We start from the raw sequence: 21216 nt of genomic DNA on the forward strand, positions 1-21216 counted from the left end.
ATCAAAGGTAACTATTAAACAATGGTACCTTTGCACGATACGCGTACACAGCTGAGAATTTCTTAAACCAGTGATGCATTGCATGTTAAAAAGCACACTGGAAAGCCATGGAGGATTACATGACTGACGGGAAAACAAACTGATCATGTTATCACACAAATTACGGATGCAAGATGGGAGAATAATCAAAAGACACGCAGATTAGTTTGGGAAAAATTTGTCGGTAAGGATACATTGGAAATACCGGCATCAAATGAAACAACTGAGCATCTAGAACCCGTCATCATCCCTAAATCAGCATCTAAGAAAATATCAGGGTTGATTAAAACCAGTCTGTATACTATTGAGGTTCCATTGCAAAAAGGAACAAGTTTTAAATCTATATGTGCTCGAGACGAACCCTTTGTGATTAAAAATATTGAAAACGGTAATACAATGGAGAGTCCAAGAATAGAAACCCAAAGTCTAGAAGTGGTTCTCGAAGCGAAGTGCCCAATGTGCAGTACCCAGCTACTAAAGAGAGAGACCAGGAAATCCCCATCTTCGCTAGCCAAGGTTCCGATACGGTAACCATATCGACACCTTGGCGGATCGAACATATATTTAGTGCTTTGTCCTAGCGACATCTATTGGATTTCATGAGTTGCCTCCCTTAGTATGTAATGCCAACTAACCGATAGCGTGTAACAGCGGTGCATTGGTGAAGGCAATTGGCTTAAAAAGGATACTTTGTAAGTTTAACATCGAAAGTATGACTACGTAAAGGAGTGAAGGCATTACACGTGTATTTCAGTGAAAGGTATTTGTACAAACATGGATCGGCAGTGGCAAAATGCTCATTTATCAGTCCATTCAAGTTGCGTGCTCAATCATGTAGGAACGGTGTTCAAATTTGAACAGATTAATCTTTATTGGATGACGTGGCTTGCCGCCGCATCCAATGAAGTTCACAGACCCGACGCACAGAAATATCTGCTCGATACGCCTAGTGTAGCTAGGGTTATCATATCGAACCTTGGCTAGCGAATATAGGAAATCCCACATACCTAAACGATTATGTGTGCAAACAGTGAAGCACGAAACTAATATACTTAAGTCGAAGTACGCGTGCGTGAGTAAAATAGCAATACTGAGACGGCAATACTATATATGATATTTATTAGTAGATGTCCAAATGATATATTTTTTAAAAGTCTAATTTGCCTTAAAGTAAAGGTATAATTCACATAATTAATACACATTTTAGTCTATAATAGTTACATTTATTCTCCACGGACTACTAGATTGCTATTTTGCTGACTTCAATCTCTTCCAACATAAAATATAGCTTTTTACACACATGAATTTATACAGGACTATATAAAAAGGTGGGCCCCGAGTGGCCGAGTGGTCTAAACCTCTCACCGTTCCGGATCACTGCCATCTCACCTCTGTCTGCATGGGTTCGAGTCCAAGGCTCGGCTAGCGTGGGTACGTGGGAAAGCCTGCCAGTAGCTTCTCATGGGTCGGTTGTTCTTCCCTGGGTTTTCCAGGGTTCTTCCTCCACCAGTTATACTGGCCACCATGTATAGCCTATCTTGTGCTGAAAAATGGCGTTAAACCCTAGAACAACAACAACAATGTAAAAAGGCATGGCACGTGATTTGTTCCTTCCCATATATAACTGATAAAGAAAACAAATAGCTAAAATAATTAGTGAAAAATCCTTGTGGTTGTTATGTTATTATGTAATCTGTTATGTTTCATTTACTTATGTCAAGTGAGGGTTTATATTTCTGTATGGCAAGAAGGACGTACAGGAAACAAAATCAAGCGGATTCGCAATATTCACATTGAGGGTATTACAAGACCCCAGCCAAGAAGAATGAAATAATCTATGTATTTGTCTTGCTTATGAAATGAGTCACACGTTATTGTGTATCTAAGCAAAGGAATAACATGTGAGTGTTTGTTTGATACTGTAAAGAAGGTTATCAGAGTAGAGAAAGTCACGTGATAAAAAGATAACATTAGCGTCAGGACATCGGAGTGCACTTTAGTTCTATTGCTGTAATTGCAACGTCATTTAAATAAGGTAAGCTTACACAGATTCATCTTTGCATATATATATATATATATATATATATATATATATATATATATATATATATATATATATATATATATAGATATATATATATATAGATAGATAGATAGATAGTAATTAAATTTGTAGTTAATTTATTTGTCGTCTGTGTGTTGCCTGTTAGCGTGTCTGCACGTTGCATCTGTTATCTGTTGACATGTTGCTTCTTTATTCATGTAATCTTTTATTGTACCCATTAAGCATTGAGGAAATAAATCTGAATCGGATTCTGTAACATGACTCTAACAAGGTTATCATGTACGAATTTAATTTTGCAAAGCGTAACTTGTTTGTATTTTTATTTAATTATTGTTCCCAATTTTAGACCCACGTTTGTGTTCGCTCAGAAGTTAGTATCGCTATGAATGGCGTGGGTTGTACTTGTAGCCGGTAGTATTTTCAGATGATTTTGTGGAGGGGGTGGGTTACGGCCATTTTTCGGCATGTGATAGGCTATATATGGCCGCCAGTATATTTGGTGGAGGAAGAACCAGGGAAAACTCTGAAAAGAACCAGCGACACACGGGAAACCACTTGCAATCTTTTGCACATAGCCACATGTCCGAGCTGAGACTGGAACTAATGCGGACACACAGGTGAGATGTGTGAGTGGTCTTACGACAGCCACTGCAATCGTTTTGTGTCCTTGCATCGGGTGACATCGTATCGACGGCGCAGTTACAACTGTTGTGTTCGTTTTTCAGTTTGTGAGGCAAACCATAGCTTGTGAAAATAACCGGCAGAGGTTATGTACATATGAGTGACTCTTTACTTTCTCAATGGGCAGAAGAAGGGTTGGGGATACAAAAATGTAAACATAAAGAAATACAAAAACAATGATTTCAGATAATTATAGTCCGATATATTAAGTATGCATTTACATGTTTACATCAACCGACATCATTAATCAGAATTCCGTTTGACGAACACAGTAGAACTTTAAAATTATTATGTACAACAGTATATTTCGAAACAGTAATTATTTGCGATTTTGTTATTAATTTTTAATTCATTTACTTCCAAGGCAGCATCAACTTAAGCCAGATAAAATTAATAAGGATAAGATTATATACTAAATACATTAGCATCTTTTGCAGCGAATTTTTGTTTACATGACTAAGTTCTCGGGCAGCTTTGAAATTGATTTTTTATTAATTACTGAAATAAAACACGTAGGTTATTACTATACGAACTTGAACTACAAATACAAATATTGTCTACTGTAGTATAATTATGCTACGTTGTAATTTTACAGTTTTAAGAATAATACAAATCATTTTAATAAACGTATCACTTAAACTGAAGCATATCTTTTTTGCCAAATACTGCATGCTTGTCGGAGGTTAACAGGTGGTCATGTCACGTGATTTCGTAGGCGGAGCGATCTATCATCTCGCGTAAAGTCAATTCTTGACGAAGCCGTGGGGGCGTAGGGTATATATAGTGATTCCTATTCTGGACATAGTACACAATTAATTTTACTATATGTTCTCTACATTTGTTTCTCAGTACTGACCTTCCCACTGTGTGACAATCAATGCAAATCATATGTTAATCTAAAATACCTTCAAAGATGACTTCACGGTGAAGTTCTTGTCAAAGGTTGACCTGCTCTTTTTTTTAGATTATTGACTGTCAACATAACAACATGTAACCAGAACACGAATTTCACTTCCGGATCATCACCAAGGCCTTATTACTCACTGTGCACTGTCGCCAAAATACATACAGACAACAACACCCTGAGCTCATATTATCAAGAATAAACAGTTACCTTCAAATCCCTACCAAAAATGCATAAATAAAACTCTTCTATCACCACCAAAATGAGAGAGGAAAAAATGTTCTAAAAATAGACTAGAACTACATTCGTGGGTACTGAACTGGAAGTATTAATTGTGATGTAATTCCTTCTGCGAGACGTCGGCTGTACCATAATAGGGCATACCTTACAATCTCCAGCTTCATTTTAACCTTAGATCACGCATACCTGGTTTCGTCAGACACCTGCTACATGTACACTCAGACCCGACTAGCTTTTGTTTACACCAATGTCTGTAAATTCGTAAATCATAGTTTGTAATGGGTATAGTTTTATTAGAAACATCGCTGGCGTAGAGCCACAATATAGAGTGAAAGAACAGCATCTACTTGTTTTACAATATATAGCTGTAGTACTGATGGCTTGTTGTAAAATCAGTTAGTACAAAATTTCTAACAATAATTTTCTTTCTTATGTGAGTTTAAATTACAATTCCAAAAATCATACTTTTATTAAAATTATATAAATTCAAATTACAACTCCAAATATCATACATTCTAAAAATTCCTTTAAAAAAATTACATCGTAACATTTGCACTCATTCCCTTCCTGACTTTGTTTATTTACATCTCATGGTTTTAAATTTACCTGTGATATACACTTTCATTCTTATGATTGATGCAGTAGAATATTTTGCTTTTCAGACTACTGGAAATGTTGTCATTTCCAAGAACAAACTATGTTATTAAGCAACGAAATGGATAGTTCTCCCACTTCTGTTACCAATTGGGTTTGTGAAACAAATTTTCTATTTGGGTAAACCTGCCGTCGTGATATAACTTTTCACTTATGTGCGTAAATGAAACAGCTAAAATTCCAACATGTAAGAGTTACGTATTTTATTTTACTTTAAATCTTTTAACATGCTACGTAAACTCCTTTGTCATTGTAGATTTATTTGCACTGTAAGATTCTTCAACATTTGTTATTATTTTAATTTCTTTCAAACTTCTGAAAATGGGTTTTTTAGTTCTTAAATGTCCTTGCTTCCTATATAATTTATTTTCGTCCTAGCAAGTTAAACAACAGGTGGAAAATCCTTTTTTAAAGTTATTTTCAACGAAAGTGATAAAAGACCGTGTGATTAAAGGATCATAATAGACTTATATTTGTAATATTCAAAAATTTGTGATGAATTAACTTTATGCAAATATAAATTATTTTTAAAAATTAATTTCTCATGAAAAATTCAAACATTCTGTTAATATCAATTAATTCTTAAGAAGATTACTTGGAAAAATGTCCGTATATTCCTTTCTGACGGAAACTAACGACGTATCGGTACAGTAAGAAAATACCCTGGTACGTACCACCAGGGAACAAATACTGCGGTTAAACGGTAAAATGGTAATAACGCGTACCTCTGATCAATACGATATGTATTTAGCATTAATTTTCTGCGTTTTACTCTTTCCTCTATTGTCTTTTAAAACTGATGTTCTTGAATGTTATCAAACTTACGTTCGGTGCTGATAGAGGTAATTCCTACCTCAACAATATCAAAACCCGGTTTAGTATCTACTGTGATGTCATGTCATCTAACCTTGTTTCGTCTGGGAATGTAACTCCTTCAAATCATCAATTTGTACAAATTTATTCATCAGATAAGTTATTGTCAGGATGAAAACATTTTACAGTCTCATGGACATTTGCCTGATCCTGCATTAACAAAGACCTTATTAACAAAGACATAATGTTTTATTTATTTGCTTTTTGTCTGGGTTTTTTCTTCTCAAAACTATGTCAGTTAGGTTCCCTTTCCTTTCCTAATGTTGAATTCTTGTTTGTATCCTTGAATATTAGGGGACATACAGCTACAGCTTTTTTTTGTCCTGTGAAACTTAGTTCTTTTTCATTTTTTAAAATTGTTTTAATAATCCATTTAAATAGTACGAAAATGGCAGCTGTTGGAAACAATTTTGGTCGTACATTTGACTACCCTTTTTAAGACTGAGACAACAGTGTTTTACAAGAGCTCACGCCGATATAAAAGTACATACATAAATAAATTTGTCTAACTTCGGAAATAAAAGTTTTTTATCTGCAGCTTTAATGGAAGATTCATAAAACCTTTCAAACATGATAGATGTTAGATAAGATAACGAAGCCACACTTTAACATTGGAGCATTGGAGTAAAAACACGGTATATCCAAGAAATAGTCAGAAAATCAATACAAACCTTAAACAAGGGTAGTTCAGATAAGATGTTAACACAACCTTTATAGCAACAACGAAATACGAAAGTACTTTTTAAAGAATTTTAAGCTGGACACAAAAAAAAACAGGAAATGATTTTACCAAGTTGTAAATCTTCTGTCAGATATTTACAGCAGCCAGTTAGAACCACGATCGATCAAAGGGGACAAAAAAAGAGTTCCTGAGAAAACAGAGATACAACGCAAATTAAACAGCAGGAATGTCTGAAAGTAAATTACGGTGGAAACATCTATTTAAGTTTGTAATTAATGAATACATTAACATGTTATATTTTGTGGAAGCCTACAGAGCGTGACAGTTCATATGAGCCAATCCTCACTTTCATGTGACCTCTCCTTCACAGATAAGTATTTAGGCTGACGGAACAATTTTTGTTTAGTGAATAAATTAACATGTTATATTTGTTTGCAGCCCTGCAAATCGTGACAGTTCATATGATACCATTCTCACCTTCATATGACCTCTCCTTTAGAATTAGGTAATTCGGTTAACTGCCTATTAAAAATTAGAAGTCAAAATACAAGTACAAATACACAAACATTTCTCTAGAAATTAATATTTTTCGTGGTGGTTGGAAACAACAAATTCATGAAGCTACTGATTGGTCGGTCGCTATCAGATTGTTGATTGGTCAGAAAAATGACATCCGGACAAAATGGAATAATATGAAAGATGGCACATGATATGGAGTCACACTCATCCATCATACGCGACGCACGTGCATACCAAGTTATTTACACATTGCAATTACGGTAACAATAAGTTAAGAGGTATTAGAATGAGAGTCTACACACGACTTGAAGTAAAGTTTACAAAACAATGGAAAGTAGGTCACAAGGACCCAATTTTATGTGCGATAATGATTTATGTTAAGATCATGCAGCCACATGAAAAGTTTGTTTTAAAAGGTGTATTGAAGTAATCATTACAATCCAGAGAAAGATGTCGAACACACATACGCAAGGACGGTTGTATGGACGGATAGAGATAACGATGGACGGGCATAATGAATCATATATTAGACCCGCTTCTCTAAGGTTGGTAAGTTTAGGTCCATTTAGAAGAATCATCGGAGTTGAAAGGGGGGAGCTTACTCTTCCATTTCAGGTGTATTGGAGTGGTCCAAATTAAATCAAATGATATAATCAGCAAATTTACAAATGATATGGGTAAAATATAAATTCCAAAATTTAGAAAAATATGAAATTGTCATATTCAGTAAAAAGCCATACTAAGAGAAATGGTTTTAAGCGTATGCCTGTTGTTTTGGATGTCGTTTAGCACATGATTAAGTCTCCAACATCTATATGGCAAACGTTTACAACACAGGTTCATGTCATGGATATGGGGCACAAGTTCGTACAGGCAATTTTACCTAGAGGTTACGTGGGTCAGAATATACAGGTCAGAAGCATACTAAATTGTATGGATTGAGATAGAACTTTGCTCGACATATTGTTTCACTATGCTACAAAGAAAAGGTTGTTAGAGGTGAGCCAGCCGTCTTCAATCTAGAGTGGAGTGATCATAATTTAAGTTCATGGACGTGCTGTCTGCATATACGTGGATCAGGGTTTCATATATGACGACTATATGAGCCGGGTGGGTTGAAATGTTTGCTTTTATCTTCTTCTAATAATGCACATAATTGTATATAAGTTGTTTGTCTCCCCACTTATCTTACTATATCTCTTAAACCCCTGATAGAACCGCCCACCAGGTAAAAATGGTTTCGATGTCCAATTTTTTATGGTACTCCATTTTGCTTCGAACTACTCGCCCATTTTGGAAAACAGTATTAGTGTGCTTAGCAGCGCCGGTTTAACTCAAAGGGGGGGGGGGGGGGGCGCCAAAAAAGAAGTACTGTCAGATTGTTCATTTATTATTATTATTAAATATGAAGACTAAATAATGAAATTAATAACTTATCAAGCCGAACGTGTATTAATACTAATAAAAAGTTTATAATAAGCTATATCCGGGGGATGGGGGGGGGGGCGCAAGGTGGAAGGTTCGCCCAGGGCGCAAAATATCCTTGCACCGGCCATGATGCTCAGGTAGCAAAATCTCAGATCCAAAATTATTTTACTTTGGTATAGTTAATATTCACCAGTAATGAGAAAGAATATCATAGTTGTTTGAGTTGAACAATAATGCGCTTAATTTGCACAGAAACACTCCATACAAACAAGACTTTGAATATCAATGGTCATAACAGTTAATTAATCTATCAAGGTCGGCCTCTCAGCCTGTTGAAAACATCGACCACCAATAAACATATGTATTTAAAAAACATGGAAATTATCAAAGTGCTAGATCATATATCCAACATATCGATATACAAATTTACCATCTGCCCTACCTCACTCACGCGTCAATAAGCCTTCGGGCAAATCGATGCAAAATTTCCCGCCTGACTATCATCAAAAAGTTGTGTTGTGTCATATGAATTAGTTAAGTATCTTTCCGATTGAACTGCTATTGGCGAATGCTTTCAGTGTCAGTTGTTGTTTACTGATGGTCGGTCGGTTGTTATCTTATTGATTGTGGAGATGGTAGCATATTGTTAATACCTCTTATACAAGTTATTTACTCTGGATTATGTCGTTCCCACTAACTTCCAGTGGTCATACCATGTTTTTAAAATATGATAAAGATGCACACATTCTCGTTATGGTCAGTGCCGGATTTAGGCATAAGCTAAACAAGCTACAGTTTAGGCCTTACAGTCTGAACTCACAGTCTGAAGGGTCCTCTCAAATTTATTTTATACCAAATAGGGCCTCTACAGCTTCCCATAGCTTAGGTCCCAAATAGGGCCTCTACAGCTTCCGATAGCTTAGGTCCCAAATAGGGCCTCTACAGCTTCCCATAGCTTAGGTCCCAAATAGGGCCTCTACAGCTTCCCATAGCTTAGGTCCCAAATAGGGCCTCTACAGCTTCCCATAGCTTAGGTCCCAAATAGGGCCTCTACAGCTTCCCATAGCTTAGGACCCAAATAGGGCCTCTACAGCTTCCCATAGCTTAGGTCCTCGCTATGTCTAAATCCGGCACTGGTTACGGCGTATTAAATGTGGACGATACACTTTGGAATTTATAATTTCTAGTATGCAGACATTTAAATGGAAATTGAATCCGTAATTAGAGAATAAATATGATTATAGGATATTATTCAATCTGATTAAAATCAGATCTCCAACGTCCTACGTGAAGATCTGACAACGATCACGTAGGGGTCATGTTCTGGTGACCTATGTTAGTAGCATAATTGCTGATTTTATCAGCTAATTAGACGAAGTCTTGTACCTTTGAGTTTGGGAGACAGAGCAGTATGGCTGAAGCGCATCAAGGTATGCCAACGATTCCATTCACTTTCAGATTTCTGAAAGCAGAATTTCCATTGGCTTAATTCAAAGGTCACCAGAACATGACCATTAAGCGGTCGCTGTAACATCTTCACGTAGTACAGCAGAAGTCTGATTTTAATGAAATTGCCATGTTGTGTCTTGTGAAGGGTGCTTATTTTTGCTTTGTTGTTTTTTTTTACCTGCATTACAGCAAGTCCGTGACAATAACGTGCAGTTATTGTTGTTTTGGCAACTCAAATTTTCCATAAGGTATGGGAAAATCCTCTTTGTGACGGTGTGGATTGAAACCTCCGCCTACAGGTTTCAAACCTTCTCAACCCTCTAACTCTCTCGGCTATGGCCGTTCACAGCTCCAGTAGTAAGGTTTTTTTTTTTTTAATGTAACCGCAGTTGTTTCTCAGGGTGCGCGCATTTTAATCTGCTTTTCTTTACAGATGTTTTTACGCTTTTATTGCAGGTTGTGCTTCTTTGTGTATCATCATTGATTCCGCAATAGTTATCTTCGTTCATTTTTGTGTACCTTTCTGCTTTATATTTGTTTTCAATATAGTAATTTTATTCATCTAGTCTTTCTCTTATTTAAACGTAGCATTTTTTATTCAAGATTTCTGCACCAGCACATTAAGCCAATTTACAGATCTTAGTACGATCAGAACGGTTACAGACTTTGTGAAACTAGCGGGTATGGATATTTGAAACTCTGAGGGATGAGAGTGTTTGCAGATTGACACTCAACGACAACAAAAAAAACTAGTGTTTACTTTGTTCGTCTGTCTGTCTGTCTCAATTCCATGATCATAATTACGCTAATCCCTTTGTATTCGGCACGTGTACTTAAAGTTTCTAATAATATTTTACGCTGGCACATCAGATCAATGCTAATCGTACAGTTAGCTCTACCCGAGTTCGTTGTGCACAGTAGAGCACACGGAACTCTGGGATAGATTGATGTCCCTTACGATCTTCATATATACATGTCTACTTGTTTTCACCAAGAGAGCTCCTCGCCCTGAATAGTGTTACCACATTGTAATAGTTCAGTTAAAGTATCACGATACAATACACCAAACACACCATATATCTGCAATTGCATTTTGTAACTGAGACCGAGCAATTATGGCTTTTGCATACTTTTGCCAAAACTCACATTTGGTCTCACAAGTTTCGCACCTTACTGTATATTTTAAAAAGTTGTGATCGCTTCATTGACTTAGAATGCGTATCCCATTGATTTGTAAACATTCAAGTTTTCGATCTTTTTTCAGTCAAATTTCTCGCGAAGCCAAATGACATTATCAACGTTTCGCCAGAATTCGACGATCATCAGAATTTTACCGTCTTTTACAGAACTAAAGCTTCTGATTGACTTAGAATAGACGTACCACTCTTGATTCCTTTAGAATAGACGTCCCACTCTTGATAGACTTGGAATAGGCGTCCAACTTGCTTGTAAACACTCTTAAAATTGCAAGTTTTGTTTGAATTATGGAACTTCATCTTACACAGTCTCGAATGAGTTTGATGACAGCATATTTTTTTAAACCATATTTACAGAGTTATGGCCCTCAAGTGATTTGTTGAAACCTTAGCAACCGTGTTTTTATTTGATTCAAGCAAAGGTTACAGTGGAGCGTCATACCGGCAAGATCTTGGATAGTATCAATTATAAGAAGGATTCAACTATATGTAAGAATCCATGTCCTTAATTTACTTACCATACCTAGATTATACACACGTTTCACTATCAAACCTTTTGGCGACAAACGATGATGTCCTTGTTAGCGACCGCCTCCTTGTATTCCAAAACTTTATATATATATATATATATATATATATATATATATATATATATATATATATATACACACACACACACACACATATATATATATATATATATATATATATATATATATATATATATATATATATATATATATATATATTAAAAATCCTATCTCATCCTATAGCTTTTCTTTGAAGTATGTGCTTTTTAATTCAATGGAAAGCAGTGTTAGGCTAACCTAAATAATTCAACAAAACAACTGTAAAAAAGTATGTCCTTTCTTGAAGAAACAAAAGAGCAGAGGAATGTCTTAAGAACTCATATGCACAATCACGCACATGCATGTAAATAGGTGAATAAACAGATATACATGTGTATGTAAGTGCCCTTTTTTCAGCGAGACTGAGTGTGATTAGTATTCAATAAAAAGGTCACGCTATAATTTGTTAGATACAATCTTTAAAAAAGAACTATGTGAAGGATTACTTATCTTTATTGAAAATTTATATTATAGTTAGGACAGTAGGTGATAATAATTCAGAATTTTACCTTGTGTGATCAGTGGTGTTCATCCAATTAAAAGCCGTTACTTGGCCTCATTTGTCCTTCACAACTTTGAGGTCACTTCTGCGGATCATACATTGAATGTATACCGACAGCTGCTAATAATTAAAATGCAAGGATTGACATTTAAGTTGCGAATGCATTGATATATTCGTAACTTCTCTGTCCATCATGTTGTTAATCTAGTCGTAGAAGTAACAGTTGTGGTCTAAATAGACTGCGGTTTCTTTTCACTGCAAACTGTATATTTTTTAATGTACTAATAGTCAAGAGAATAATAACTAAACATATGTGTTTTGACGAAAAAGTTCCTCGTTTATCATTTAAGTAAATTACAGAATAAAAGAATATGATCTACGAATGGCGCCTCACTTTCTGCAGGCATTGCTTTCCGCGCCGGGCGGTTGGCAATACGCTAGGCCCTTACGACGGCCTTGCCTGTAAATTACTACCCCGAGACATATTTTTGTTGCGCAGAAATAGTAGAGGTGGTCCGAATGCTTACTTGTTCGTTGAAAGAGGTTGTTTACTCGGTGTTTGTCCATATAGATCTTTCATCTTTGATGATTACTAAACTCCTGCAGGATCGGGTATTAGCCTTTATCCTGGCTATAAATCTCTAATTCTAAATTTATAGAATGTTCAAAGTTAAGTTGAGAAAATCTCGGGAATAAATGATAGCATGTTATTTGCTTTAACAGTACATATTAATTCGAGAGCATACATGGCATTCTGAAGGACCATAGAGTGCTCAATCCCCCTCCCCGATCCTACATCATCTTCGCTAGCCAAAGTTCCGATATGATAACCCTATCTACACCTTAGCGTATCGAGCAGATATTTTTGTGCTTCGGGTCTGTGAATTTTATTGGATACGGCGACAAGTCGCCGCATGCAATCAAAATTAAGTTGCTCAAATTTGAACACTGTTCCTAAATGATCGAGACAAGGGGAGCACACAACTTGAATGGACTGATAAATAAGCAATTTTCCGCTGCCTGTCCGTGTTTGTACAAATACCGTCGCTAGGACAAAGCACTAAAATATATCTGTTCGATTCGTCAAGGTGTAGATAGGGTTATAATATCGGAACCTTGGCTTGCGAAGATGATCCTCCATCCAACTAAGATAAATAGGTGATCAATTACGTGTCAAACATCACCTGTTTATCAATGTCGGGTGTTAACATAGACCGACCAGCAAATCAAACCACTTTACTAGATGGCACCTAAATTTAGACTCACCTTTGAAGAAATCTTACAATCTTACCCCTTTTGTTATGTAGTCTTGACCTCTAAACCAATCTGACGATCGTGTGTATATATATATATATATATATATATATATATATATATATATATATATATATATATATATATATCCAGTCAGAAAATTATTTGTGAATTTTTCGATTAGTTTGAATTTCTAAACTGTTTCTGTTTAGGAACGAATTCAATTTTTTACTTCTGTATTAAAGGAATGACTTTATGTAAATTTATAGCTTTCAAGACTGACAAATACCCCATCAGAATAGCTTAATGGTCATTTGTGCGTAGCTGTTACAGTCTTAAATCAAATAATTAATATAAATATATCGTTAATACTGTTATGGAAATGAAGATTACGATAATAATGCACAGTTTGAAATTATATGTACAATACAGAGGCGGCGTTACGAGTAAGTGGGGCCTAGGGCCGACCATGACCGCGCGGGGCCAGAGTATCGGTATCTCGATTGGTATGCTACTGCAAACACTGATTATTTCCAGACTAGATCAACTTTCGCGATTTGGCGGAGAATATAGCTTGACAAACTCATAAGGACGACCTTAGGCCTGAAGCGCGGGGCCCCCTCAGGAGCGGGGCCTGGGGCGGTCGCCCCACTTGCTACCCCAAAACGCCGTTTATGGTACAATATATTGAACTTATTCATCGTTTGTGAAATATGTTGTCTAAATATTTACGTTTAAAGGAAGATAAATATAACAATAGCCAAACATACCAGTGGTACTTCATAAAATAATGTTAAAGAAATGCGAAGACCTCCTATCCGGAATGTAGCTTGCGTCCTTACGCTTGCGTTGTGTACTTATTAAAACGCACCTTGAGACTGGTGAACGAAATTATTATTTTTTGTTGTATTTGCGGTAAATGACAAAGATAAAATAGAGAATCGTCATAAAAGTCTGCGAGCGTTAAGTTTATATGGACTGTGTGACGTTATTGTGATAAATACTGTACTTTCGGAAGATTTGGTTTCGTTTAGTAGTTTGTTGTTTTGATCTGTTTGGTGCTTTACGACACGGAAATACATGCATTTTTTATTTTTTTATTTTTTTTTATTTTATTGCCACTGACATGCCATGATAGCCGACCTGGTCTTAACCGGGTTACCTGGCCATATGCAAATACCGCAAGTACTATAGGGGACCAGTCTAACCTTGCCTGATACGACGGCAAACTGCTCGTTTTTTTTTTTTTAAGTCAGTGTGTATATGTGTTCTGGTGAGTGGTGGTGTTTTGCAAGCAATCGGGACAGTGTGCGAATACTTTAATCGAGACGAGGCCGACCCAGCGGTAACACAAGTTTTGTAGGCATTGGCATTGCACAGCAACATCACGGGGTGTGTGGGGCCGTTTTATCCTATGGTAGGATTCGAACCATCAGACTTCTGGTCGCGTGTCTGGCACATTAACCACTGAATCACAGAGTTTACTAATTTATTTTGTATATCGAGATGGATTACATATATGTTCTTCGTCAACCTATAGATATGCTGCTAATGCTGCATTTAAGTTTAGATTCCATTTTGGTCAGCGAGGATACATAATTTACCAGATGGCATCAATTACTAGGGCGTGTAGGTCTAGAACATTCCTTAAAAAAACAGTTTAGACATAGGGGATTTTATTGAATTAGTTATTTGTTTCCATTATGTTTATGCCGATCCAACACTAAACACCCGTTTAAAATATAATAAAATAAGTCCGTCGGGAAACATAACTTTTTAAAGAAGAAGTGCCCCACTTTGTGACGATTATATACAGAAGGTTATTTATATTGGGGAGGGGAAAATGCACACATTCAAACGGGTTTTTGTCCAGGCCCACGGATAATACATTCAGATTCGGAAGCAACACAAAACTATGATGTCTGATTGATAGGTACTTTATTTCAGCCAACCAATCGTGTGACGTCTGAGATGATTCTAAGTTTGAGCATGAGAATGGTTGTTTTTTTTATACAATGTTGGAGCCAGTTGACCATGTTATATATATATATATATATATATATATATATATATATATATATATATATATATATATATATATATATATATATATATATATATATATATCAGCGGCCATGGTTTAGTCATGTAATCCTTACCGCCTTACATTTTGGAAAGAGAGATAAGATCCGACTCCTTTAGCACAAACAAATCCCTGAAAAATTTTGACCTTCTATGTTTTTCTTCTTTTTCCAGAACATTCGCACGTCGAATTGAAAGACCAAGATGGTGCTCAGTTACCGATGGCAATACTTGTACCTTGTTCCAACACTTTTTATATCCTTGTTCCTTTTCGCCAAAGTAATTAAAGAAGGGACAAAAGACAACACGAACCTCTTGATCAGCAAGTTAACACATCGCTCCTTATATGACCCGATCAGGCAAAAGCTAGTTGAAACTGCCCAGCTGATGTACAAAGCCAGAAGACATGCTCGGGGAACAAAGACTAGTGATAGTCTAAAATCTGCCATTTCTCTAATGGAAGGAATATTAGATCATTTACAGGTCAACTTAACTGATCTGAAAAGTCGACCCGTCAAGGAAGCAGTCAATATTTGTCCTGAAACTTATGAAGGGACAACGTATGGTTATCCCTTCTTTTATCAAGGTTTCCAAGTTACGGATTGTCCTAGTGGCAAAAAACTGGAGGATCTTATAACCATTGTAACCTTCATTGAATTGCCAGAGCATGAAGCCCATTTAGCTGCAAGGAAGCTTCTCGATTCCCTCAAATCACGGAGCGAAAAATTCACAATTATTCTGGCTGGAAAAAATTTGGATAATCAACCTGATGACTTTAGTAGAAAATATAATAATGCTAAACTGGTCACTGCACACAACTCGGACTCGCCAGGCATTGTCTGGAACAGGTTGTTGAAGGAAGTAAGGACGGAATATGTCCTGATTGCACGAAACGTAGATATGTTTACGAATGACTCGCGACTGGATCGTTTGATTCGAGAAATTGAATCACTGGATGTAGCGGTGGCTGCAGGTTCGTACAGAGAACCAAATGGTCACTGGAGGATAGGTTGTCTCCAGTTGAACTACAGAAACTACAGCATCAACTTCTTTGATGGCTATGATGAGTCCATCCATGAATGCCAGTTTTGCGATTACGTCAAAGGGCCTTTCGTGATGAAGACAAGTTTGGCCAATGAACTTCAGTTCGATTTGAGCATTCCCACGAAAGGAGGACTGTTTGAAGATTTATTCATGCGGTTGAAAGAGAAAGGACTTGAGATTATCACATGCCCAGATGCCATGTATCACACTGTCGAAGCAAATGTGAGTGATACTTCTAGGGATTGGGAGACATTCGCAATCAAATGGAAAGCGAAATACATCCAGCCGGCGGGATCGAAAAGTATAGAAATCAATTGTTCAAATTTCAACTGCAAGAAGGAGAAAGCATATACGCTCCATCCTTGTTGTTTAGACGAACTCGCAGACATGATACTTTTCATAATGCGGACTTGTGAAAAGGAGGGCATGATCTGTGAGCTGCAAGAGGGAACAGCGCTCGGAGCGGTAAAATTTAACAAAATACTGCCATGGGAGAGAGATGGCGATCTGACGTTTTTAACTTCAAATTATTCAACTTTCAGTAAATTGCCTCAAGCTTTTACAGATGCTGGTTACACACTTAATGACCTGAAAGGAACTTGGTGTTGTGCCGACAACAGAACAGCAGGTGGAAAATTTACAGTTAATAGCAAGAATTGGGTCGTAGAAATGTATGGTCAACATGTGATGGATTCTGAGTTGTTAATAGAAGCTGGCTTGAAACCAACCAAAGTTTTATTTTCCGGGCGATGGGTGAATGTTCCTAGAAACCCGGGATTGTTTGTACGTAACCGTTATGCGCATGAAATATACCAGCATGCATTACACTGGATGGTAATGGAAAAGAAAAGCGGATGGGAATACTACAAGACAAACACGTTCATTGATTGTCCTAGGGCGGGTGACCATGCTTGTTTTGACAGATACAACGGCGACGGAAACATTCAGTTCATGCTGTCACTACCATGACATACATTTTAACGTATCCTGTATAGCAAAGATTCAGTAACCCTTATCTACAGTTATACATATTTTTAAAAATCACTGTTGCCTTCCAAGTCTCTCAATAGCTCGTACGTATGTATGTATGTATGTATGTATGTATGTATGTATGTATGTATGTATGTATGTATGTGTGTGTGTGTGTGTATGTACGTACGTACGTACGTATGTATGTATGTATGCATGCATGTGTGCATGTATGTATGTACGTACGTACGTATGTATATATGTATGTATGTATGTATGTATGTATGTATGGTGTGAACTCTGAATGGCAAAGAGCTTGCCTGGATATGGATTTAATAATACAAAATATCTGAGATTAGACTCCGGATTATTCATGTCAGGGCAAGAGCAGACGTGGACTCTTGATGCACACATAATTAGAACTATGCATTGAATATTACAAGCTTTTTTGCCGTACGAAGCAGAACATGTATTTATTTTGATATTAGATGTAAAATTACATGGAATATTTATACTTATTTCAAAATCCTCATCAACTTGTACTCTAAGACATATAGATTTCTCATACTCTGTAGACGATGTCCGTATTTTTTATGATTTATAGGATATCGATCAGCCGTGGTTCAATGGTAAGCGTGCCATACTCGCGACCAGAATGGTGCGGGTTCGAATCTTGACCAGACTGGGTGGGTCGACCGCTGTGATGTGTGTCTGTGCCAGATATTTTGCTCCAGTTACCTCATGACGATGTATTCTTATCATGTGTTCGTGTGCATTTAAGCACCAGTAAATCAATAATCCAATAAAACATCTCTCTCGTTCTTTTTTTTTTAAAAGACAATATCAGTGAAATTATTTTGTAAAACAAATACTGCTCCTGTTGTGTATGTTTAATTTATTCTGTGGGATTGAGAGTTGTGAATGGAGTTTTGCCTACACGACTTTTGCCATGATTTTGCGCAGTAAACAAGAAGTTGACTATAATTTTAAGCTGGAGAGTTAGTGTAATTTTCCATCGGAAATTTTGGTATAACACAAGTGTATTGCGTCATAGGTCAAGTGGGTATTTGTATATAGAGAGGTTTGGTAAACACTTATTCATTCCGGTTTCATGTCATTATTTTAGGGTCTATGATCGGAACTTATAGTTGTCTGAAGATATAATTCTAAGAATTTTTTAAAAAAATATTCATTGGAATTAAAATGTGCTCATATATTTTTTGGACTAAAACACTACTTTAGGATTATTAAGAACTCATTCAAAGATATTCTGGATTGTATCATTGTGGTACATCGTGATGTTTTATTTAATTTTTGTTTGATTTGATTTGATTGTTTGTGGGTTTTTGAATCTTTTTATTTTCTTTACATGTCAATGTTATGTAATTTTGTTTACAAGGAATTTGATAGTTTCCAGAAAATTGAGTTTGACCTGAATCTTTCCATAACAGCCTAAAAATGGAAACACTTGTTTCTATTTTTGACTTAGTTCATGGCCTTGATTGATGGTCAATTAAACAACTTTTATTCTCGGAGTAAAATGATTGGTTCTTATCAAGGACGTGATTTTTTATATATGTAAACATGATCACATGATCCTTTAATTCGCAATTAGGCATTTCCAAAATTGCGAAATACTTAGTATTAATAGTGATGTTTAGAGAGAGATCTCAGAGTTTTGGGGCTTTTAAACACTTGATGTCAAGTTGTTTTCTTCTGTTGTGACCAGTATTCAAGTTTTGAGTTTTATTTTAATTTTACAGATTCTGAAAGAATCATTCGTTTCTCTAGAAATAGTATTGCTATTTATGCAGAGTTCTTAAACAAAGACAATTCTTAAAAATTTGGGGGGATTTAAAAAACCGGAGGATTAATTATTGTTTCTACAAGGAACTGTAGACTTCAACACAGTACAAGTTACAGCACAAGTCATCGCGGTACATTTTGGATTCTTCGTCGGGACTCGAAATCATTAGAACACTTTATCATTAGGACTTCTAAAATTTTGTTCGTGGATTATTCTTGGATTATTTTGGGATTTGATTCTTAAAACCGTAAGTTCATATTTTTTCATGTTTACAGTATTTTTCCATAGGAAGAAATGATTTGTTAAATTTTCAATGCTGGTCTTTTCACTCTTTCTTGTGTTGCTGTTTATTCGAGCCTAAACACGTAACATTAGAATTGGGTAGGAATTTTGAATTTTGGCTAGAATATTTCAGAAAACTTTGTTTTTTGAAATTTGAATTCCCCATGTTTTTGAAATCTTTAGTGTAATCGGTAAACTTTTTCTAAAATGCCATTAAAAGTGGACATTTTTCTTTCAAATCCTACCCAGGAATAATTAGATCTTTTCAAAAAAGATGAATTGATTCAACTTGCCAGAAAATACGATCTTTCTGAGGTAAAGGCTTCCTTAACGAAACAAGAAATAAGAAATATTGTGGTAGAAAAGAATGTTTTAGATAAAAGTGCTTTGGTTTCGATCAGTAAGTCAGTATCAGACTCTGACGCCAAAGTAAAGGAATTAGAATTAAAATACGAGATGGAGTTGAGGAAGCTGGAACTTCAGAGAGATAAAGAAGAAAAACAAATGCAGTGGCAATTGGCGGAAGAAAGAACAAATGAAATTGGAGAAAGAGAAAGAACAAATGAAATTGGAGGAAAAAAAGAACTAATGTTATTACAAAAAGAACAAATAAAGTTACAATATGAGAAAGAGGAGAGAGAGAGAGAGAGGAAAGAGAAAGAAAAAGAGATGGAAATGCAGTTATATAAGGAAGAAAGAGAAAGAAAGATAAATACAGTTACACAAAGAACAAATCCAATTACAGAAAGAGCAAATGCATTTACATTTTGAAAAAGAGAAGCAAGAGAGGGGATATCAATGTAGAATGTAAGAAATGGAACTGGCAAATGAAAAGCACATTCATACTTCAAATCCAATTTTAAGTTTTGATCTTGCAAAGAATATTAGATTAGTGCCCCTTTTTAGAGAAAAAGATGTAGACAAATATTTTCCTCGTTTTGAAAAAAGTTGCTGAAAATTTGAAATGGCCAAGGGAGCATTGGACTCGGTTATTACAATGTGTACTCACTAGTAAGGCTAGTGATATTTACAGTTCACCAAGCTGATAACTATGATGTGTTTAAAGAATGTATCCTAAGAGGTTATGAGTTAGTCCCTGAAGCTTATCGGCAAAAATTCAGAAACTATAGAAAAGAAGCTGGACAAACTCATATCGAATTAGCTAGAGAAAAGAGCAGTTATTTGATAGATGGTGCTTAGCCAAGAAAGTTGAACGAGATTATAAAAGTCTCAAACAACTTGTATTACTTGAAGATTTCAAAATATGTGTCCATAGTGACATTAAGTCTTATCTTGACGAGCATCAGATTGAAACCTTGGAAAATGCTGCTCGAGCTGCTGATGAGTACTCTTTAACTCGTAAAGTTCCTTTTGTAAATAAGTATTCTACTCCACATTCTTTTGGCAGAAAAGTATTTCAGTCTAATACAAGCCCTTCTAAAACTCAAACTGGCACAACTTCTAAAAATCAAACTTCTGATAAGCTTGATTCAAGATAATTGTCTCTTCCTACGTGTACCTATTGCAAGAAAAAAAAACACGTTATTTCTGATTGATACAAACAGCAAAATAGGCATCAGAATCGAGACAGACCTATTCCAAATGCTCTTATTTCAGATTTCCTGATTTATTACCAGCTTGTGCAATTACCATAGCTATGGCAAAGAAAGCTCTTGAGAATGATGTAGATAAGGAAAGTATTCCTTTAGCAGACACATGGATTGGTCAGGCTTTTGATGAGGTCACTTTCACTCCTTGTTTGGATCAATCAGAAGGTATTGATCGCATATATCCTCTTTTAACGACTCATTCTCTTTATTCTAATCAGGGTGATAAACGACAATCACTTGTCGTTGAACAGGAAAAAGGTCCTGAGATCTCCTGTTTGTTTCAAAGGGCCATTAGTGAAAATGATGC

At 36.0% G+C, this 21216-nt stretch overlaps 1 protein-coding gene across 2 annotated transcripts; it reads left to right on the forward strand.

Moving 5' to 3' along the window:
• The first annotated feature begins 1858 nt into the window (after window positions 1–1858).
• On the forward strand, window positions 1859–18031 carry LOC149798449 (ribitol 5-phosphate transferase FKRP-like). 2 transcript variants are annotated; one of them, XM_089963638.1, is made up of 2 exons: window positions 1859–2074; window positions 15372–18031. In XM_089963638.1, the coding sequence occupies exon 2, from the start codon at window positions 15402–15404 to the stop codon at window positions 17208–17210; it is 1809 nt and encodes a 602-aa protein (XP_089819764.1). In that variant the 5' UTR covers window positions 1859–2074; window positions 15372–15401; the 3' UTR covers window positions 17211–18031. The 2 variants fall into 2 exon arrangements, with proteins under 2 accessions (XP_089819764.1, XP_089819765.1); XM_089963639.1 differs by lacking the exon at window positions 1859–2074 and adding an exon at window positions 7589–7767.
• The last annotated feature ends 3185 nt before the right edge of the window (window positions 18032–21216 follow it).

This window comes from Sinohyriopsis cumingii, chromosome 6, assembly GCF_028554795.1.
Source record: "Sinohyriopsis cumingii isolate HCF-2022 chromosome 6, ASM2855479v2, whole genome shotgun sequence".
In the NCBI taxonomy this organism is placed as follows: Eukaryota; Metazoa; Mollusca; class Bivalvia; order Unionida; family Unionidae; genus Sinohyriopsis; species Sinohyriopsis cumingii.